We start from the raw sequence: 20811 nt of genomic DNA on the forward strand, positions 1-20811 counted from the left end.
CAACCAATTGCACGAATAGAAGGGGGACCGCAGCTCAAAAAGTTTAGTCACCCCTACTGTAGCCCAAAAAAGACACATGGAACCCCAATATTCTTCATCATTCAGCTACAACATTCCGTTGTATTCCATATGACCTGTACTGCCCATCAGTCCAGCCAGAATTGACTGACAGGATATGCAGGACATGTCATTGATATTTTGCTTCTGTGGTGATGCTGCGAAGCCACCCAGCAATGCACAAACATCAGGCAGTTCCAACCAAAGTTGTTAGACCACTGAGAGTGACTGCCCATCCACAGCGTGAGCTGATGGTGATCATTGCCCATGCAGAAAGTATGGAGTGGCAAGATGAAGACGATCTAGCTCTATGCGGACTATCTGTTCCAGAAAACAATGTTTCTGAAGCAGTGTCCCTGTTTGTACAATAGCAGATCATTTTTCGTCACCATGGCAGCATGAATAGTTCTTGCAACAAAAAATGTCAGCATCTTAGTTATTTGACTTTGCAACATTGAACAGCTTTAATTATAATACATGCTGACTGCAGTGCATGATGAATGCCTAAACTGTGTACAATACTAATGTTAATTTGCGCTAGCAAAACACGGACTGATAATTGTTTGCAGTTTAGTATTGCAGCTTAATATAAGGGGGTGTTCTAAATTTGTGATGTTTTAATTGAAAGAGGTTTTGGAGATTTGGGACGAAGAGCGACGAGGGGGGGGATGAGGGTTAATTTCATACCAAAATAGTGTGACATCATTTATGGATGGCTCCTTGGGGACATTAACACCTAAAAGTGTAAATAGCAGGGAGGTTTCCTATGCATGTTTGTGTTAACTGAACTAATGCACAATTATGTTAAATGAGATCGTGTTAAAATGTTTTCCCCTCTTTCTCTGTTGAGCACTTCCTGCTTGTGATTGGTCAACGGGGTTGAGTAGACGTCATACAACACACTTTTTTCTCTCTCTCTCTCTCTCTATTTGGCGCTTTCAGATTTCACTTCTGATCTGCCCAGCATCTGTGCTCCAGCTTCTGAAGAAAGTAGGCATAGATGTTTTGCATAGATGTTTAGTTTTCTCAAATAAATACTAAGCTGTTTTTTGGAACTTATCATTAAGGGGTGTGTGCATTCTTTCTGTTGGGCTACTTACTTTGAGCAGAGAGGTTAAAACACAGCCTGAAATACTTTGTACCCCTCTCTTTCAACATCTCTCTTCATACTCTCTACCCTTTTGCCACTGCTGCTCTCTCCCTCTCTCCCTAGTCACTAGCCTCATCCTCCTTTCCCCACCGTCTGGTGCTATCCTCTCTCATCCCACCTTTCCAATCACTCTTCCTCCGAACTGCTTGCCTCCCTATCCTACTGAGCATCTTCCCTCCCCCCCCCCCCATGCCTCCTCCTTTCCTCACACTCCATCTCGCATCCCCAATCACTGACCTCCTTCTCTACTGTCCTAACCACGTCCCCCCCCCCCCAACCCCCCAGCCTCCAATCTCCTTCTGCTCTCCTTACTGTGCTCCCTCCATTTTTTCACACAGGCCTCCTGCTCTGGCAGCTGTGGTGTCACTGTCGCTGCTATTCTTTCAGCTCCGTTTCCCGTGAACCGCGCGGTGCAGGTACTGTACTAGCGTTCTGTTTTCACAAGAATAGAACCTTAATCCCGGCACTGCATGACTCACAAGGAGCAGAGCCGAGCAACACATGGCAAAGCAAGAGCTGAAGAGCAGAGCTGAGCTAGAGCCGGAAGGCCACCAATAAGAGGGGAGTGGATGGAGATCTGGGTGTGTGGGTGTGGGTGTGGATGGAGGGGAGGAGACAGGAGGAGGCCAGCAAATGCGAGGCAGGAGGTAAAGGAAAGAAGCGACTGGAAGGGGAGCAGGGAAGGCAGCCAGCGCCCTGTGATTCAGGGGCTTGGCTCTGAGAGTGACCATTCGGCCTCCATGTCTAAAAGGAGTGGCTGAGCCAGTCCTGCTTTTCCATCTGTTGCAGGCATGGAGTCAGGCTCGGATTTAGGCATAGACACAACAAGGGCAACTGCCTCTGGGGGGGCCAAATGTTGACAGGCGCTGGGGTGTTGGCACTGCTGCCATGCCTCGTCAGGTCCGTTTCCCAGCCGCTAAAGCAGCAGCATCCCAGTCAGCAGCAGCAGCGACGACTTTGAAAAAGAAAACTCAGAACGGGGCCTCCGGCTGCCCATCATGCGCTCAAGCCCCTGCCTCTCGCAAGGGTCCCCAGAGTGACAGGAAGCCCACGAGGGAGGAGGGGTGGAGTGCTCCAGAGCCTTGAGTGCACGACGGGCGGCTCCAAGGAGCAGGGACTGTCCATTATGTTTCTCTGTACAGCGCTGCGTGTATCTGGTATATGCTATACAAATGATTATTAATAATAATAATAATAATGCTCATTCATTCTGGATTAGGGGACTTCAAATTTCTTTTTCTTTTTTACAGCCATTCCAATTTTTCATTTGAATCTGTAGTATGAAAACGTTTATGGCCCTCTAAAGTTTTTTGGCGAGAAGCAGCCGTAGCATAGAAATGACATTGGCGCCCAGTATAGCCCTTAGCCGGAGCCTTCAGTCTGAGTCATCAGATGGAAAAGCACATTGTGCTGCCACCTGTCCCGGTCTCTGAAAAATAAACAAGTAACGCGGAGCCTGGGGGTGGCAGAGGAAAAGAGCAGCTTTGACAGCTATTTCATTCCTTTTATTTGAAAAATCATTTTTGACCAGGTTCCCATCCCACCTCTAGCATTCAGATTTAAGGCTCTTAAACCCCTCCCCTCCCCCCACTTTCCTCACGCTTTAAGTTGAATTTTCAAAAGCTGAGCACTTCAAAATCAGCAGATACACGTGCAACTAGCATAGACTCATGCATGTGCTATTTTAGAAACCTACAACATACACGCGTAGGTAAGCGTGACAAAGTAAATCTAACATATAAAAAAAAGGGGCAGTCCAAGGGTGTTCCCAGGGGAGGGCAATACCTACGCGTGGAAATTGCTATTTTATATGAGATTTATGGGCGTAGGTGAGGCAGCTTACTCGCGCATGTTTACACCCGCTCTTTATCTGGAATAAGTGATTATAAACGTCTTAAAACTGAAATATGAGTAAGTGGGGGAAGGCTGGATGAAATGGGGGCGAGTTGAAGCTGAAGAGTCAGGAAAAACTCAATAACCTGCAGATGGACTGAGCAAACTAGCAGGCCAATTGGTAACACTGGTAATTTCATTGTCGCGCACGTGTTAGAAAATATCCCGACTTACACATGTAAACCCCAATTTACAGGGGGTAAATGCATATAAATTATGTGGGTAAAATCTCCACACATATAAGGGTAGATTTTTTAAAAATATGGCCGTGCGATTTTATAAAATGCGTGCGCTGGCGCGCACATGTTATAAAATCTGGGCCGGCACACGCAGTGCAGGGGGAGATTTAGCCAGATTACGCGCGGCAACAAGATCGGGCCTCCGCCAGTTCCCTCCCAGTCCGCTCCAATTAAGGAGCAGACTGGGAGGGAACTTTCCTCCCCCCTCCCCCACCCTCCTTCCCTCTTCCCCTCTCATCCGCGACCATTTTCAATGCCCTTCCTTTTGTAGTTTTCTTTATTTCTGAACTTACGCCAGCTCCTGAGCAGGTGTAAATTGCGCGTGCCGGTAGACTGCCGGCGTGCAATCCCTTGGCACAGCGGCAAATGGGCGCTGTACCAGTGGCTTCCTGCTCCGCCCTGCCCTCTGGACCACCCCTCCCTACCCTGGGACCGCCCCTTAATAGAGGTCTGGCTCTTGTGCGCATAACAGGGGTTACACGTGCGGCCAGGCCTCTTCTAAAATGCGCGCAGCACGTGCAATGCCCGGCCATGCGCGTAACCCCTGTTTTTTTACATGCAGGGGGGTTTAAAAATCAGGCCAACATTTTTAGGTTAGAAATAAAAATGCATGGGTATAGTAGTTGTGCACCATTTATCTGGATAAGTTTTAAAAGTGCTACTATGCTGCTACTTAGCCGGATAAATCAGAATTTATCTGGATAAGTGCAATATATATTCTTGAGGGTTTTTTACATATGCGTTCAGGTTGCTGAGTACCTTTTTGTTATAGAATCACCACATCCATGCACGTGCGCCGGCAAACATGCACACGTGTGCCCACGCGCAGGTCTTAAAATTTACTTCTTAGTAAATGATAGCAGAAAAATACCAAACTGGCCGATCCAGTCTGCTCATTTGCAATTCTTCCACTTTAAGTACTAGTTGAGAAGATAGATTCTCATCCTCAACCAGCTCCCCAACCCTTCTGTCTTTTATCTGAATTTTCAACCCTTTTCCTACTTTGCCCTCCATATCAGTCTGAAGCATCCCCAAAATCTGTTCCTGTACTGGTCTCCATCGCCTCTACTGCTGGGCCATTTCAGACCTTCTCATCTTCCTCTATGATTCTTCCAAGACCAACACTAAATCTAACTCCCAGGTTCTCTTTCATGTTTTATTTCATGTGCTAATCTATGCATTTGAAGCTTTGGGAGGAGTGGTGACTCTGAACAGAGTCAGGAAATCCAAGTGTGAAGCGATTTGGAGCCTCCATGTGTGACGTTAGGTAGATCACTCTGTTTCCTTGTGTTTCAGTTTCCCAGTTCTATGACCCAAACAGCAGTGGCAAGACTGCATCAGGGCTTCTAAGAAGGCACTGGGGTAACCTGCCTGGAGTAAATATGGCTAAAAGCCAAATTCCAATGACCCTAGAGAGGCCAGATGTCTTGAACAATGCAATGGCTTCAATAGTTTTGCTAGCTGTGTGGATCATTAGAAATAAAACATGGAGGCTACCATCACATGTTTGAAAAATTCCATTGTAAAATGACCGCAGATAAAAACCAGTCGGTCCAACTGGTCTACCCAGTTGTCTTCTTCTCTGGTTCTCTTCCACTTTGGGTAGATAACAATATACTGTAAGTTCTCATAGTTAAACAAACACCAGCTTTCCCCCTACTCTCCCCATGTCTTTTAGTCAACCCTGATCCTGTCCCAAGTATGGTTAAATTCTGTTGCAATGCTGGCTTCCACTTCTGTTGGTGTTGGGATCTCATAAGCTATGTCTACCAAAAATGTGGCTACTGAAAACGTAATTAGTCAGCTTGCCTTCCTTTCACTATTTTGAAAAGATAATTTAATACTCATACTTGCAATGTATGGATTTTTTTCAAAGGCACTTTTCCACCAGAACACTTAAGCACAGGAGTGTGTGCAGTATAAAAATAGGAATCTTGGCACTTTCTGCCCGAGCTACTAACACAAGCATATAGTTCACTGTTACATGATATGTACTGATGTGAGCGGCTTCTACTGATTAACATTCAGCTCATGTTCCATGTGAGGGAACTGGAGCTGACAGCAGATCACTGTTCACACATTTGACATGATGTTATACTGAGATGTTCTTATGACACCCTGAACTTTTTCAGTAGACCATCAATCTTAATTTGATAAAGTGCATAACAAGGTTAATAATGTGGCACCAGCATTCAGAAAAAAAAATGCTTTCTTTCAGCAACTAACTACAAGTACCATATTCACCCCAAAAAATCTTCCTGCTAAGTAACGCAGAAAGAATACAAATTCTGGATATGCAAAAACTTATGTAAAAAATGCTATGGAACTTTGGCCTGATTCTTAAAATGTTTCGCTTCCAGGCAACATTCAGCTCTGCTTTTTCCTGAAAACTTAGCATTATTTCTTCTGCGGAATAATTTTCCCCTTCCAAAAGTTGCAGGAAATCAAATCCTTGTGTAAGAGAGGCGCTATTTCAAAACTATGCAAGCAACCTGACACCCAGGCTTTGCCCCCTTTTATGTAAGGATGGCCTCAAGTCATGGTTGTCCCTGCTAGAATGGCCAGCAACTTTCCTCCCACAAATAAAATGCATTGCAGCATTGAAAAAGAACCGGTGAGTTCCCTTTAAAGGCTTACAAACCCCAAATTGTATTACATCCAGTCCACTCAATGCAGAGGCATTCTCAAGAGTACTGAACCGCAAACAGGCTTACACGGAAAACATGTATGCCGGGAGGACACATAACAAGGAAAGGGGAAATAAAAATATAAAGGTAAAAAATTCAAAGCTTAAAGGGAATAAAAATAAACAGAAAAACAAACAAAGAAATACCCTCACTTACTTCTCCAAACTCTCTTCTTGCTCCTTGCCTCTGTAGCAGATAATAGAAGTAGCGTTCTCTCAAAGACACCAGAATAAATTGAACTTACTCCCAGTCCCATAGATCAGATGAACTAAAGGGGTTCCCCCCCAACCTCCCATTTTGGGCCTAATTCATTGACGTCCTTTTGCCGTTCACACAACTGAGAGAAAAGCCATTAGGAAATGGGGGGGAGGGGGTTTGTCTACATTTCTGCTGTTAGCAGATGACTGTAGGTCATGAAGGACACGTTGCCATGTGGCATTGAAGGACTTGTAGGCTTTTAGGTCTAATTCCTCTTCAAAAAAAAAAAAAGCTGCAAAATTCTAAGCCTATAAACCAGGACCGGCTCAGTTTGTAACCATCTGGTAACCCTAACACAACCATACCAAAGCTGATCTGCTCTGATAGGAAAATGACTTACTAGACACGGTGAACTGGGTAGACGTCTTGCACTCGTCAGCCAGGAATGCAATCTCTCCAGCATCTTTGCTCTGGCATTCCCGGATGATCAGGGTGTGCTGCTTGCCAGAGGAGGTGATGCTGATTCGGCCATCAGGCTTCACTTCTTCTCCGTTCTTCAGCCAGTGAACGTGCTTGCAGTCATCGAGGAGCTCCACGCAGAAGATGGCTGTGTCATTTATCGGGACTGCAGTCTTCCGCGGTAGTTTCTTTATAATGTTACCTTTAAACAAAAAAATAACAAAACAGCCATGACACAAACCCACACATATGCAGGCAAAACAACAAAATATAAATCAGAATAATAGAAAGGAATAGCTTTATCCTTGTTCTTTACTGTACTTCTTATTCCTAAACAAAAACAGCGGGGTTAGACGCCAAAGGGATCTAGCCAGCTAACAGGGATGGTAACTTTCAAACCGGCACATTTGGGCACGTGTGTCATCCCACGCCCAGGGACACGGCCATTTTATAACATACGCGCCCATATGCTATAAAATAGCCTGACCACGTGCATATGTGAGCCGAAGTTTAAGTGAATGCATGCCTGTGCATGCAAATGCCGTTTCAACCACGTAAATCGAGAGATTTTAAAAGGGGCACGCGCCGACGCTATTCCAAATTTTACCAGTTCATCCCCAGTTCACCCATTTAAGAGCCAGGTCCTCCAAACCCCCCGAAGTTTAATAGCCTTCACTCCCCCCAGTTATCCCTGACCCTTAGAACTCAGCAGATCTACCTATTTTCTTTTTTTTTTTCAAATTACACATCATCAATAGGAGAAGTTAAAGTTATGCAGCAGGGGGCCTCGGCGCACACCAGATTGCATGAGTATTTACACGCACATCTCAGCTTCACATCCCGAAACTCCCATGCCTCGCCCACCTACCTCCCCCTTTTGACAACTTTTCAGATGTGTGTGCTGCAGGAGATATGCACGAAACCGGGCAGCTTTTAAAATCTGACATATTCATACTTCCCTTAATTAATGCAAGCACCAGGTTTTAAAATTCACCTTTAAGAATGAGGCCAGCTAGATTAAAGCCTTTGATAGTTGACCAAGCTGATTAGCTAAATTTAGTTCCCAAGTTTCACTAGGCAGCCAACTTTAACCAGCCAACTTGTGGGTGTGCCTGGGGTGAGGTTAAGTCAAGGGGTGGAGGGAAGCAAGGAAGTTAGGTGCCTAGTGCTGATTTTCAGTTTTAGCTGCATACCTTGGCTGGCCAAATCTAGGCGCTGCAATAGCAAGCCTAAATCTAGCTGACCAAAGCTCACCAGCTCTCTCCATCCCAGCCGCTGGAATTTAATATTAAGTAGGGCCAAGTGCTTCTCTGATTCTTTCTTCCGATTCCACCTCTAATACCCTCATCATCTCCCATCTCCTACTTGCCCAAGTTAAGTGCATTTAGGGGCGACAACCTCCCCCTGCCTCCTACCTGCCAAATGTTTTGAACAATTCTCTTTATCATCCCTATTGCAAACCTGCCTCTCACTCACCAGGATCAATCCAAAACCTCCTAAGAGTTCAGCCAGCCAAATTGGAAGAAGGATGCAGACTCATTTCTTACAGGCTTGGTGTCAAACATTGCTCTGATGATGAAGGTCAGCCTGCGTCCTCCAACCATCTTGGCTGGGTGAACATTTCGGGGAGTATTGGAGGAGCTCTTGGAAGGTGGAAGAAGGGCTGATTAGGGAAGTTAAGGGAATTTTAAAAAATATTCAGTTGGGTGGGTAGACGGTAGATGTCGGGGCTGTTGCCCTGGTATATACTTCCCTTGGGTAAGTGGGAGGGAGAGGGAATGCAGGTGTTGTCTGACCAGCCTTGATGGGGTAACAAACTTTTTCAGCATTTGTCAATTAAATTTAGGCACATCGAGTGCCCCATTTCTGGATTTTCAACCAAAAATCTAGCTGGCTAGATTCAGCTGAAAATCAGCTTAACTTAGGCGGCTAACATTTGGTGGGTACATAGCAATTATCCACAAGTAAATTGGCTGTCTGAAAATTCAATACAGCTGAAAGTATGAGCACTCTGGAACTCCTGTACTTTCAGCCACATTTAAAGGAGATGTTATCGGGAACGTATTATGGGAAGAATCAGAAAATAATGCCTGTGGATTGTATTTTCAAGTCTATGTGTGTTATATTCTGAAGAATATCCACTCGTGCACAAAGCAGGTGCAAACATCACTGGGTATTCTCTATCTGTGGCAAGTTTTAAGATGAAAGTAAACACATACGTCTTCTTTGAAACTTGGCTGTCTGCAAATAAAAAGGATCAGCAGGCTTTGTCCCAAAATTGCCCCCCTATGATATTGAAGACTGCCAAGTTCTAAGAAATTTCAAACACAGTAGAATCGGAAAACCAAGGTTCTACATTTTAATGCAAATGTTCTGAAAATAAGGTCCACAGCCTTTTTAACTGTAAATTTCCTGTAAGTTTTAAAATCTTTAGTATTTTTAAGCATCACTGACGTGGTATTTTCATGTCTATAAAAAAAAATAATTAAAGAATTGCAGTTTGTTGAGTGAGCTGAATTTTTAATAATTAGGTTGTGATGTGAGAAATATTTATTAGGATCAAGATATCAGATTGGGTACACAAAAGTTTGCAGGTCTCTAAATAGGATCTTTCTCCATTATATGGTCATGTATTAAGTGGCCTAAAGTACTGGCAGGACATAAGATGAGCCAACCAATGTTATTCAATTCCTCAGGGTTTAGAAATGTATTTATATTTTGTGATGGGTACAGACCATAAGCGTGTCTGCCTGCTTAGCTTGGAGGGGGGGTAGGGCAAGCAACGGGATGGCATATTGGTGTGAAGATAGGAGAGGGCCCGATTCAGCATTGGCGCCTGGAGCATTAGGGGGGGGGGCATTGCCCTCCCTCAAATAAGGACCTGTAAAATTTCAAAATGTTTCCTTTTTGTTGTGTTTTTTTTCTCACAAAACTCTTTCCTGCTCTAGCACAACTGCTTTAAAGGGAAGCTTAATTCAGCACCAGGTCATACCCTGGCCCTGGGTGCTATGACCAAAGCAAAGGACAGACACACAGCATCAGTCATGCAGACCCCTGAGAAACAATGACACGGAAAACTGTTAACGATAGGTCCCTGATCCAGTAAAAATGATTGCCTTAAGAGATATTTTTAAGAGCATATTCTTGATGTAGGGAATAGGTTTTGGTGGGCTACATTGAAAAAGTATGCACTTAAATTATTTTATCAGCAATTACATTTCTGCTTTATCTGCACTGGGAATGCATTTTGTTTATTCTGCTTATTCATTTAGCAGGACATGGAATGTCTAAACAGTATTCTTTAGACATGTTTATTCTTAAAATAAAATCAATGCTTATTTAAGTGAGCTATGCTGCCATTACAAGTCCTGAGATGAAGTAGGTCTGCACTTGCAGCTACTTCGATACAAAACAGCCTGCATCTGAAACAGACAAATCTTTGCAAACACAAAAGCCACTGAGAGTGAAATGCCCACCCTACCTTGAACAGACAATTCTGCAATAGTCCTGCTGCCTTCTTTCATTTCACAGATGTAGACAGCATCATCGTCCGTTGTGACATTCTGGATGGTGAGTCTTCTCAGCGTTCCCTCTTCTTCCATATTGTACTTGGCGCTCTGTTGAAGCTTGGTCTCTTCTTTGAACCAAGAAGACTCTATGACAGGAAGAGGCACTTCACACTGGAAGGTAGCAGCTTCCTTCTCTTTAACTTCCAGGTCACTCAGCTTTGTTTTAAATGGTATGCTGGGTTCTTGAAAGTAATGACAAAGATTTGAAATAAATGCATGCTTATTCTACTGTTCAAAGAAACAAGTTAAGTCAAACAGCAATAGAGACCTGCAGGAGATAGCTTACAAAGTATTGGAGATGTGTCCCATGATAAAAGCTTCCTGTTTGATAGTAAGCTACTTGATACTTGTCCTTCAGGACTCTGAAGTGAAGATATGCAAATTGTTTTACACCAAAATTGAAAGGGGCAAATAGCAGAGATTTCATCCTCAAAATTATTTGCAAAACAAACTGTTTGCATTTTGCATATCCATGGAACCGTTCCAGCATTAATCCACTGATCTTCAATTTTTTTTTTTACTAGAATGCACCATCAGCTTCATAAGAATTCAATGCTTCTAACTTTTTCCACAAAGGATGAGTTTATTTATATATATATTTATTTATTTAAAATGTATTAACCGCCTATCAACATTTCTAGGCAGTTTCCATAAAAACATTCATAATATAAAGTATACTATAAAAACAATTCTAATCAGTACAATAAAAACAATATATCAAAAAGACAATAAAATATAAGACAATAAAAATATTAAAACAACATCTTCAGTCTCATAAGACTTGCATTATCTGCTCTCAGCCAAAGGTTAGAAATTACAAATTAAAAGCCTGCTGAAACAGGCTTCCTGAATTTTGTTATTTTTTTATTTATTGATTTTATATGCCGTTGTTCAGTAAAAAACATCACAACGGTTTCCATTGTTACAAAGAAAAAACGCAATATCAATGAGAAGATAAGGAAGATAAATAATAAAATAGATAAAAAATTAAAATATATGTAAAAACAAAGGGCCAGATTTTAAAAGGGTTATGTGCATAAGGTACGCGCATAACCCTTTTAAAACCCCCTGCGCGTGCCAAGCCTATATTGCATAGGCTTCCAGCGCGCGCAAAGCCCCAGGACGCGCGTAAGTCCCGGTGCTTTCTTGGGGTGGGCGTGTCGGGAGGCGTGACACGGATGGCGCATCATTGGGGGCGTGTCGGGGGAGCGTGACGTGGTCGGCATGTCATCCGGGGGCGGTGCCACGGGAGTGGTTTCGGCCCAGGGGCGTTCCGGGGGCATGGCCACGGCCTCCGGACCAGCCCCCGGACCTGAACACGGCGCTCGGCAGCCGGCCCGGCGTGTGCAAAGTTACGCCTGCTTCGAGCAGGCGTAACTTCTGCAACAGAGGTGGGGGGGGTTTAGATAGGGCTGGGGGGGAGGGTTAGGTAGGGGAAGGTGGGGGAGGGGGAAGGAAAGTTCCCTTCGAGCGGCCTCGGAGGGAACGGGCAGCGCGCGCAGGGCTCGGCGCGCGCAAGTTGCACAAATGTGCACTCCCTTGCACGCGCCGACCCCGGATTTTATAAGATACGCGTGGCTACGCACGTATCTTATAAAATCCAGCATACTTTTGTTCGCATACAAAAGTACGCGCGTGCGCTGTTTCTTAAAATGTACCCCAAAGAGCACAAGGGCTAATAAATACATCAGAAAAATAAGACAAGGTAAAAATGCAAAGTACATGCGTTGTTATAAGTATGCAATCTATATAAATAAAAATGTAAATGTTCGTTTGTTCAAAATCTTAAATCTCCGAAAGTTCTTCACCGATTGCTTTGAAATTTTGACACAATGTTGCATTCAAATACGTGTGTGTTTTTATATACCTATATTATATAGATGTCACAACTATGACTGGTAAAAACATGCTTTTTTGGAAAAACAGGGCCATCTGTTGGACGTAAAAGCAACACACGCTATCTACAATATAAATGGGCTCTGACCCACGGCCCACAAATGCGCAGTAGAGAGCAGCTCTACCGCGCATATGCGGACCATTGAGCTCTGCGCTACGTGCTGGGTGTCACAGAGGGGAGGAGGAAAGGGCAGACAAGTCGCCGCTCCGAGAAATGGTTCAGCCCGTTCCTCCCCCACTGGGGAAGGGGGGAGGGAGAAGGGACTGCCAGACAATTACACACAGGAGGAGGAAAGGGTAGAAGAGTCGCCAAGCCAGTCCGTCCACCGCCGGGCAAGGGGATGAGGGAGTTGGGATGGCCGGAGCAAAGCAAATGCAGTAGAAAGCAGCTGTGAAGAGATCACAAGCAGCTGCAGCCTGCAGCAGCCAAAGCGCAAAGAGCTGAACAGAGAACAGCTCACCCTCCTCCCCCACCCCCTGAGTCCCGCAGATAAGGAGAAGCCAAGTAAATATCCCGCAACTGCGGGGGGGGGGGGGGGGAAGGCAGTGCTGTCAGCCCACCCGTGGGTCTCAGCCACCACGGGAAGAGTTTATATGGGCATCGCTCCACCCCCACTCCCAGCAAAGCACCATGTAGAAAGTGAAAGCCAGAGCCCTGCTCCCTCCTCCCTCTCAAGCCCCCGATCGGATTTGTTAAAGACACAGGTCTGCCAGAAAGAGCAAAGTAAGCAAATTTGAGTGTCCCAAATCTGTTGTAGTGCCTGCCGCCTGCCCTTTGCGAGGGGGGGGATGGAGTGTTTTCCTCTCTCTCCCAGACACAACTGGCGTGGGAACTTTGCAAGCTCTTGCGAGTGCAGAGCAAAGACTTAGGTGGGGAGGGGACAAAAATCCCGCCCGTTTTAACTGTGTGAGAGAGAAGTGTGGTAATGTGTGCTGAAAGCGAGTGTGAGTGCCAGAGAGAGAGGGAGACTACGTGAGGGATTGTGTATGTGTGTGAGAGGGATTGGGCATGCGTGTGTGAGGGACAGAGGGAGAGTGTATGTGCAAGAGAGAGAGAGAGAGGAAGCCTATGTAGGGGGCTGTATGAGAGAGAGATTCTCTACCCCCCCAGCTCTCCACTTATAGGTTACAGTGGAAGGGGTTGAGTGTAGAGGGGAATGAGAGAGCAAAGGAGTTGGGGCCTGTAAGGATAGAGTGAAAGGGGTCTGAGCCTGTCCCTCCGCCACCGGGGAAGGGGGGAGGGAGTTGGGATGGCAGGACCATTACGCCTCGCGAGATCCCCCTCAGCCACCGCTGCTGCTCCTACCACCGCCGCCACCTCTGGTGCTGGGGGGGGGAGGAGCGGAGCAGAGCAAAGACGTAGCAGGAGAGGGGACAAAAATCTCGCCCGTTTTAACTGGCTTAACGGCTTGGACTAAATATTTTACAATTCCATTTCAATGTTTCCGATTGCATTGTTAAATTCAATTTTCATAGATTTCGATTTATTTTCATTTTGATTTAATTATTTCGTGTGACATTGCGTTGGAATTGAGCTGTGTCGTTTACCATACCATTCATTTAGTGAGTATAGTTTATTTTTTTTCTTTTTTCATTCTTTTTCATTTCTAGAATTATGCGGTTTACATCTAGACATGGATTGCTTCTCACATGGACAATTATATGTTGCGTGTTCTAGAGTCGGCAAACCAGACAATCTCTATATCTGCACAGACAATGGAACAACAAAAAATATTGTATACCCACAAGCATTGTGAAATTAAACATATTAGAAACGTGCGCTTTCTCTTTTCTTTCTTTTCCATTTAACCAGACTGAGCCACAGCAACGCGTGGCCGGTTACAGCTAATAGTTAATAAGGTAATAAGAGCATATCTCCTTCCCCTATGCCAGCTGCTAACAAATCTAAAACTAAAACACTTCCTTTATGCAGATGACGTGCAAATCCTGATCCCCATAACATAATCCATCACAAAAACACTCAAGTACTGGGAAAATTGCCTCCAAGAGATCAACCTCCTCCTCACTAACCTAAACCTGATACTAAATTCAGCTAAGACTGAACTCCTCCTCATCTCCCCGGACAATAGTGATCCCACTCAAAGGACACTCACTAACACCTTCGTCACCCAAGCAAGAGACCTGGGAGTATTAATCGACAACCGTCTGAATTTAAAAACTTTCATCAACCACACAACCAAGGACTGCTTCTATAAACTGCAGGTACTAAAAAGAATGAAACCACTTCTACACTTTCAAGATTTCAGAACTGTCCTCCAAGCCATAATATTCTCCAAGATAGACTACTGCAATTCCATCTTGCTAGGTCTCCCCGCCTCTTTCATCAAACCCCTTCAGATGCTTCAAAATGCGGCGGCCAGAATCTTAACAAACACCAGCAGAAGAGACAACATCACACCCATCCTCAGAAATGTACACTGGCTACCAATAAGTTTCAGAATTCTACACAAGTCCCTCACCGTCATCCACAAAACCATCCATAACCAACCCTTCCTTGACCTTCAACTCCCGCTCAGAATACACACCTCGTCCAGACCTATCAGAGAAGCCTACAGAGGATCCCTGCATGCCCCCCCCCCCAACCAAATCCACCCATCATCTAGCAAATAGAGAACGGGCCTTCTCCGCAGCGGGACCAACCATATGGAATGCTATTCCCACTGAACTCAGACAAGAACCCTGCCTGTTGACATTTAGAAAAAGGCTCAAGACTTGGTTATTTAAACAGGCCTTTCCCTAAATCATCGATCCGCCATAACTATCATTACCGAACTTCCAGCACACTGTAAATATCTGTTTCTGCCATTGAGTTACTTTCTGCTTTGTCTTCTTCTTCCCCCAGTTCCATTACCCCTGTTTCATTGTAACTTTTGCCTCTCACCTCTAGATTAATATTTAAGGTTATGTTTTTTACCCCGGTTCCTTGTAAACCGACATGATATGATTGTATCATGAATGCCGGTATAAAAAAAGCACCAAATAAACAAACAAATAAATAAATAAATAAATATAATAAAACATGAGGTCAGATAAATTGTAAGATACAATATAAAAGATTAAGACTAAAATGTAAGTGCAAAGTGCAGTTTTTAGACATAGTGGTAAGGTTGGTCCCTGTACATACAATAGGTGTTCCCTTGACTCATCTAAATGAATTACTTTGAATGATGATATATTTGTTACACCCGTCGGTCGCAGACGGCTGCGACCCCCCAGGCTCACCTCTTTCTTTGTTGCACTGTCGATTCCTGCACCTCAGAGTTCCTCAACACCATCACCTCTGATTTGACATCCTCGGCGTACCCTGCTCTGCGGGCCACTACCAGGCCCCATATAACAGGACTAGAAGTGCATGCATTCATCTGTACAGCAAACAACGAGCAAGTGATTCTACTCTATGTTTAAAGTACTGGCCAAGCAAGACCGGGTCAACACTATTTTTAAGACAGAGATTAACATCAGGAACTTTGATCATATTTTTTACATTATTAAATAATTCTCTCAGATGATTTTGAGCTGATTGAATCTTGTCGGAAATACATTGCCCTTTTAAGAAGTCAGCTATGGTTCTAACTTAGTCAAAAATTCTGTCCTATCATACTCTAGGAGAGATTTTCTTCAGTGATATTCTAGTTTCCTTAAGCTTTGTTTCAATGGAATTAGATCAGGTGTAAACCAAGGTGTTTTATATGATCTAAACGTAGATCTCTGCCTATATGGAGCTACTATAGCTAATGCATTAAACACTATGGTGATATTTTTTTGCAACAAGGAGCAATTTCTCATATAATTATTCATAAAATGAAAACAATGCTACATTTTTACATCTTTATGCCTAAGGTAGGGGTCCAGAGATTTATATTAGGCAGCAGAGCATAGTGATATTCTGTTTTACCTCATTTACTAGTTTTCATACCTAGCAAATGAAGTAAACAGAGTATCACTATAATTCTTTAGTAAAACATATATTATGAACTCTTATTGCTATTAATAAGCGATAATTCATAATAAAAATATACTGGATGTTATCACTGGTAGATTTGTTTTAACTACAAAAATAAAAATCTGGTATTAGCCTTGGGGAAGGAGAGTTTACTGGGATTTCTCTTTCTCTACCTTTGATGCTCCCGACAAAGGTAGAGAGCATGAATGTGTGTGTGTGTGTGTGTATGCGTATGTATAAATGGATGTGTGTGTGTCTGACCTCATCCCAATACTGTTCCTGACTGCTTACCACCACCAGAGAACTCAGCGGAGGTAAATGGCATGATCATGGAGAAACCGAGTAAAATAACAGGAATTTGGGAGAGTAGAGGTCAGCTGAATCAGGATACAGGTGATAGGCAGAGGCATAACAAAAGAAGACAGAGAAGAAGAGGAAGAGGAAGAGAGGAAGTAGAACAAAAATCTGAGAGAGAGATTAAAAGAGTGTTTTGTTTGGCCTGTCTTCAGGTTTTGAATATGATCAGCCTAGGTCTGGATGCTGCTAAAATATGTTGTGAAATGATAATGCTTCCAGACGCTTGGAGTAAAAAGTGTCATCAACTGCAGAACATCATTCGTGATACAGTGCATACAATTGTGATCATTATTTGAGAACATCATCTGTGATATGGTCCTTGCACGTGAACGAGGATAAGAAGGAACATATCAGAATTATACGGAAACATCATTTGAGCAATTTAATGGCAATTTCTCAAGAGCAGCACCATAAGAACCTTCTGGCACAGGAACAGACTGTTATCCTCCAAGCACAGGATTACCCTTATGGGAAAGCAGGAACCCAATGCTCCATAACAATATCTAAAAATGCAGTTAGCATAGCTAGGTTTAAAAAGAGTTTGACAAGTTCATAAAGGAAAAGTCCATAAACCAAACCCCGATTAGCCTTGTAGACTTGGGAAAGCCACTGCTTATCCCTGGTTATGAGCAGGAAGGACTGGACCTATTCTTTGGGATCCTACTGGTGCTTGTGACCTGGATTGGCCTTTGTCGGAGACAGGATGCTGGGCTTGATGGTCCTTGGTCTGACCCAGTATGGCATTTCTTATATTCTTATCTAAAACCTGTTTGTTTAATATATGCATACACACTTATCTATTAAAATGCTGTCTTATAGGAATATGTTCTCCAAGAAGTACCTCTAGAAGAATGAAATCATATTAGTTGATTCTAGAGCTAAAACAGTAAAAATATTGCAATGCAGTAGACTAGTTGTGAAAGCACGAACATTCTCCTTACATGGACAAGTACTTGTCAGGTTTAATTCACATTTAATTCCAACAATAAATGTCCTGTTTCTGTTCTTTCTTTGTGATATTCCAGGTACCTGTACCCGAGCCTGAGCATTATTCTCAGATATCTAATGTTAACATCATAATTCAAGATAGCTTTCATGTCTCCAAAGCAGTGACTCGTCTAGGTAGTAAGCTAATCTGCTTTAGGATTTCACATTTTCAGCCTCACCTACAATCTGCCCCATCATTTTTCCTCAGTCTTAGTTTGCCTTCCTAAGCTAAGGGGTATAATATGACAATTTGGCTGCATACTTTTGGTTCTGTCTAATAATGGTATTATTTGGTTCTGTCTAATAATTGGTATTATTAGATTGGCTAATAATACCAATCTCACTCATATGTTCCACTCCATCCCTGATCAGAAAGTCAGAAAAGGATTTACTGTCACACCGGACCTTTACAGAAACATACTGACATTAGGTCTCTGACTCACTTGTGTGACTTGGCATAAGAGATTGAGCACTATCTTTCTCCCAGTGTGGTCTGAACGTCAGGTGCATCCATTTGTTTTCCCTAGAGAATGGAAATCAGAGATCTAAAATGGAAAAAATGAGCCTGTTTCCCATTATGAGCCCTTCCAGTCCATGGGACAATGTTTTGACACTTGCCTTTTCAAGTACTAAGAATGCTGTTTGGATAACTTGTGTTACTCTCTGCAAAGGATTGCATTTCCTTTTTTATAACATTAATGACATTATTTACCATTGCAGAGAGAATACAACATCTTGTTGTTTTTCCCCATAGGAAAGGTAATTTTTACCTTAGGATTTCCTGTATTTGGAGTTTAAACTTTTCCCAGTTCAGGATATGCTTTGGAGTAAATAATGCACAGAAACGAGCACTGTTCAGTGAAAAGGAAGTTCTAAATCCTAGAACAAGAGGGCATGATATGGGGTCCAAAGGAGATAAAATCAGGCATAACATTAGGAAATATTTCATCTCAGAAAGGATAGAGCATATATGTGTAGAGAACCTAAAGCATGTCTACTAAGAGGAATGGTTCACTTTATTGAGGGAACAGATGCAGTAGTATTAGCATGGGTTTTAATGCCCCTATGTGGGATTTTTAATTTTTATATACCGGAATTCCTGTATGCAATACAAATCAATCCGGTTTACAAGTAACAAAATCTCATTCTATATAAACCTCTGCCACTATCTTAAGTTGTAGATCCTTTAGTTGATCCTCAGGAAAGAGGTGGCAGGACTGAAAAGCATCTGGGAGAATGAGGACTACATCAATGAAACGCTTATCAAGGCATCTAAGATGGAGAACTCAAGCAGAGTGAAAGATAAAATTGATCCATGAGATGACAGCTGAACCCAGATTTCTATGGCTACTAGACCCTACCTACATTATGGCTTCGATTTTCCTTGAATTGAAGAACCGGTATGCAACCCTAGAAGAGGAGGAGGGGATGTCATGCCCTGATGAGGAGGAACAAGGACTTGCAAACCCCAAAGCTGCAGGCACAGCAATCACTGCACCTAGAAGGCAGAGGGTATGGTTGTTGGTGACTCGCTTCTGAGGGACATGGAGGCATCCATCCATATGCTGACTAGACATATTTTCACGGGAAGTGTGCTGTCTGCCGGTTATCAAAATCCAAGACATTATGGAGAGATTGCTGAGAATCCTCAAGCCTATCCAATGCTGCTCATCCATGTTGGCACAAATGATACTGTGAGGAACCACACTGTTTGTATCAAAAGTGACTTCATGGCTCTGGGTTAGAGGGTAAAGCAGATAGATGCCCAGGTGATATTCTCCTCAATCCTCCTAGTTAAGGATAAAGGCCCAAGCATGGAAGCTTGTATTCTTCAAATAAATTAATGGCTGCATAGATAGTGTCAATGTGAGCGTTTTAGTTTCCTGGATCAAGGGATGATATTTCAAGGATTGTTGAGTAGAGATGGGATCCTCTTGTCAAAGAAGGGGCACAACATCTTTCAACACAGAATGTCAAACCTACCCTGGCTGGCTTTAAATTAGAATCATTGGAGATGGAGGAACAAAACCCTAAGGTAAGTAAAACATTAAATACTCACATACAGACCAATACACTAAATCATGCAGGAGAGCCGGCACTCCGAGGTGAGCACCCGCTCTCCCAACTCACGCCCAGGCCACTCTGCTGGGTGTGCGATCAAGTATTTAAATGAGGGCCCGCGGTAAAAGGAGGCGCTAGGGACACTAGCGCGTCCCTAGAACCTCCTTTTTGACAGAAGCGGCGGCTGTCAACGGATTTGACAGCTCAATTTTACCGGCATCGGTTCTCAAACCCGCTGACAGCCATGGGTTCGGAAAACGGACACCAGCTAAATTGAGCATCCATCTTCTGACTCACGGGCCGCGGGCCAATTTTTTATTTTATTTTTTTTTTAAATTTTGGAGCCTCCGACTTAATATCGTTATGATATTAAGTCGGAGGGTATACAGAAAAGCATTTTTTTCTGCTTTTCTGTACATTTTCCTGGTGCCGGAAGAAATTAACGCCTGCCTTTGGGCAGGCGTTAATTTCTGAAAGTTAAATGTGCAGCTTGGCTGCACATTTTACTTTCTGTATGGCGTAAGAATAACTAATAGGCCCATCAACATGCATTTGCATGTTACGGGCGCTATTAGTTTCGGGGGGGGGGGGGGTGGCCGCGCGTTTTCGACACGCTATTACCCCCTTACTGTATAAGGGGTAAAAATAGCGCGTCGAAAATGCGCAGCCAATCGCGGGGTAACAGCACGGGCTAACAGTGCGCTCCGCTGGAGAGCACTGTACTGTATAGGCCTGATAGAAATGAGAAATATGAGAAAAAATACAATATTTGGAAAGTTGTGTATACTAATGCTCATAATATGGGGAATAATGTCCCAGATCTAGGATCAGTTATGGAAGAAGCTGATTTAGATATAGTAGCTATCACAGAGAACTGGGACATGGAAAGCTATGGCTGGGATATAGTTATACCCGGCTACAATCTATTCAGGAAGGACCAGGTAGGAAGGAAAGGAGGAGACATGGCATTATATATAAAGACCAGTATTAAAGCAACAGCATTGCTGGGCTTATGAGGTAAGGAGGAGGCACTGTGGGTTAACATAAAAAGAGGGAATAAAATATCTATTTATATTGGTGTAATATATAGACCTCCATCGCACAGAGGAGATGGGTAGAGATTTAATGGGGGATATTCACAGGATTGTTGTGAAAGGGGTGGTGCTGCTGCTAGAGGTTTTTACCCTTCTAGATGTTGATTGGGACATCCTAACTGCAGTATCTTCTACAAGCAAGGAGATCCTGGATTCTCTGTAAGGATAAATCTATTTATTTATTTATTTAAATGTTTTAT

At 43.4% G+C, this 20811-nt stretch overlaps 1 protein-coding gene across 11 annotated transcripts in view; it reads right to left on the bottom strand.

Annotated features, from left to right (window-relative positions):
* Nucleotides 1-20811, bottom strand: part of OBSCN (obscurin, cytoskeletal calmodulin and titin-interacting RhoGEF) — a 745212-nt gene that overhangs the window by 678168 nt on the left and 46233 nt on the right. For all 11 annotated transcript variants that reach the window (XM_029588301.1, XM_029588307.1, XM_029588308.1 and 8 more), the window contains exons 3-4: nt 10165-10434; nt 6625-6885 (exon numbers count right to left, since the gene is read on the bottom strand). In XM_029588301.1, the coding sequence (XP_029444161.1) occupies nt 6625-6885; nt 10165-10434 (531 nt within the window). The remainder of the gene's footprint in view (nt 1-6624; nt 6886-10164; nt 10435-20811) is intronic.

The sequence above is a fragment of the Rhinatrema bivittatum genome, chromosome 2, assembly GCF_901001135.1.
Source record: "Rhinatrema bivittatum chromosome 2, aRhiBiv1.1, whole genome shotgun sequence".
NCBI classification, from domain to species: Eukaryota; Metazoa; Chordata; class Amphibia; order Gymnophiona; family Rhinatrematidae; genus Rhinatrema; species Rhinatrema bivittatum.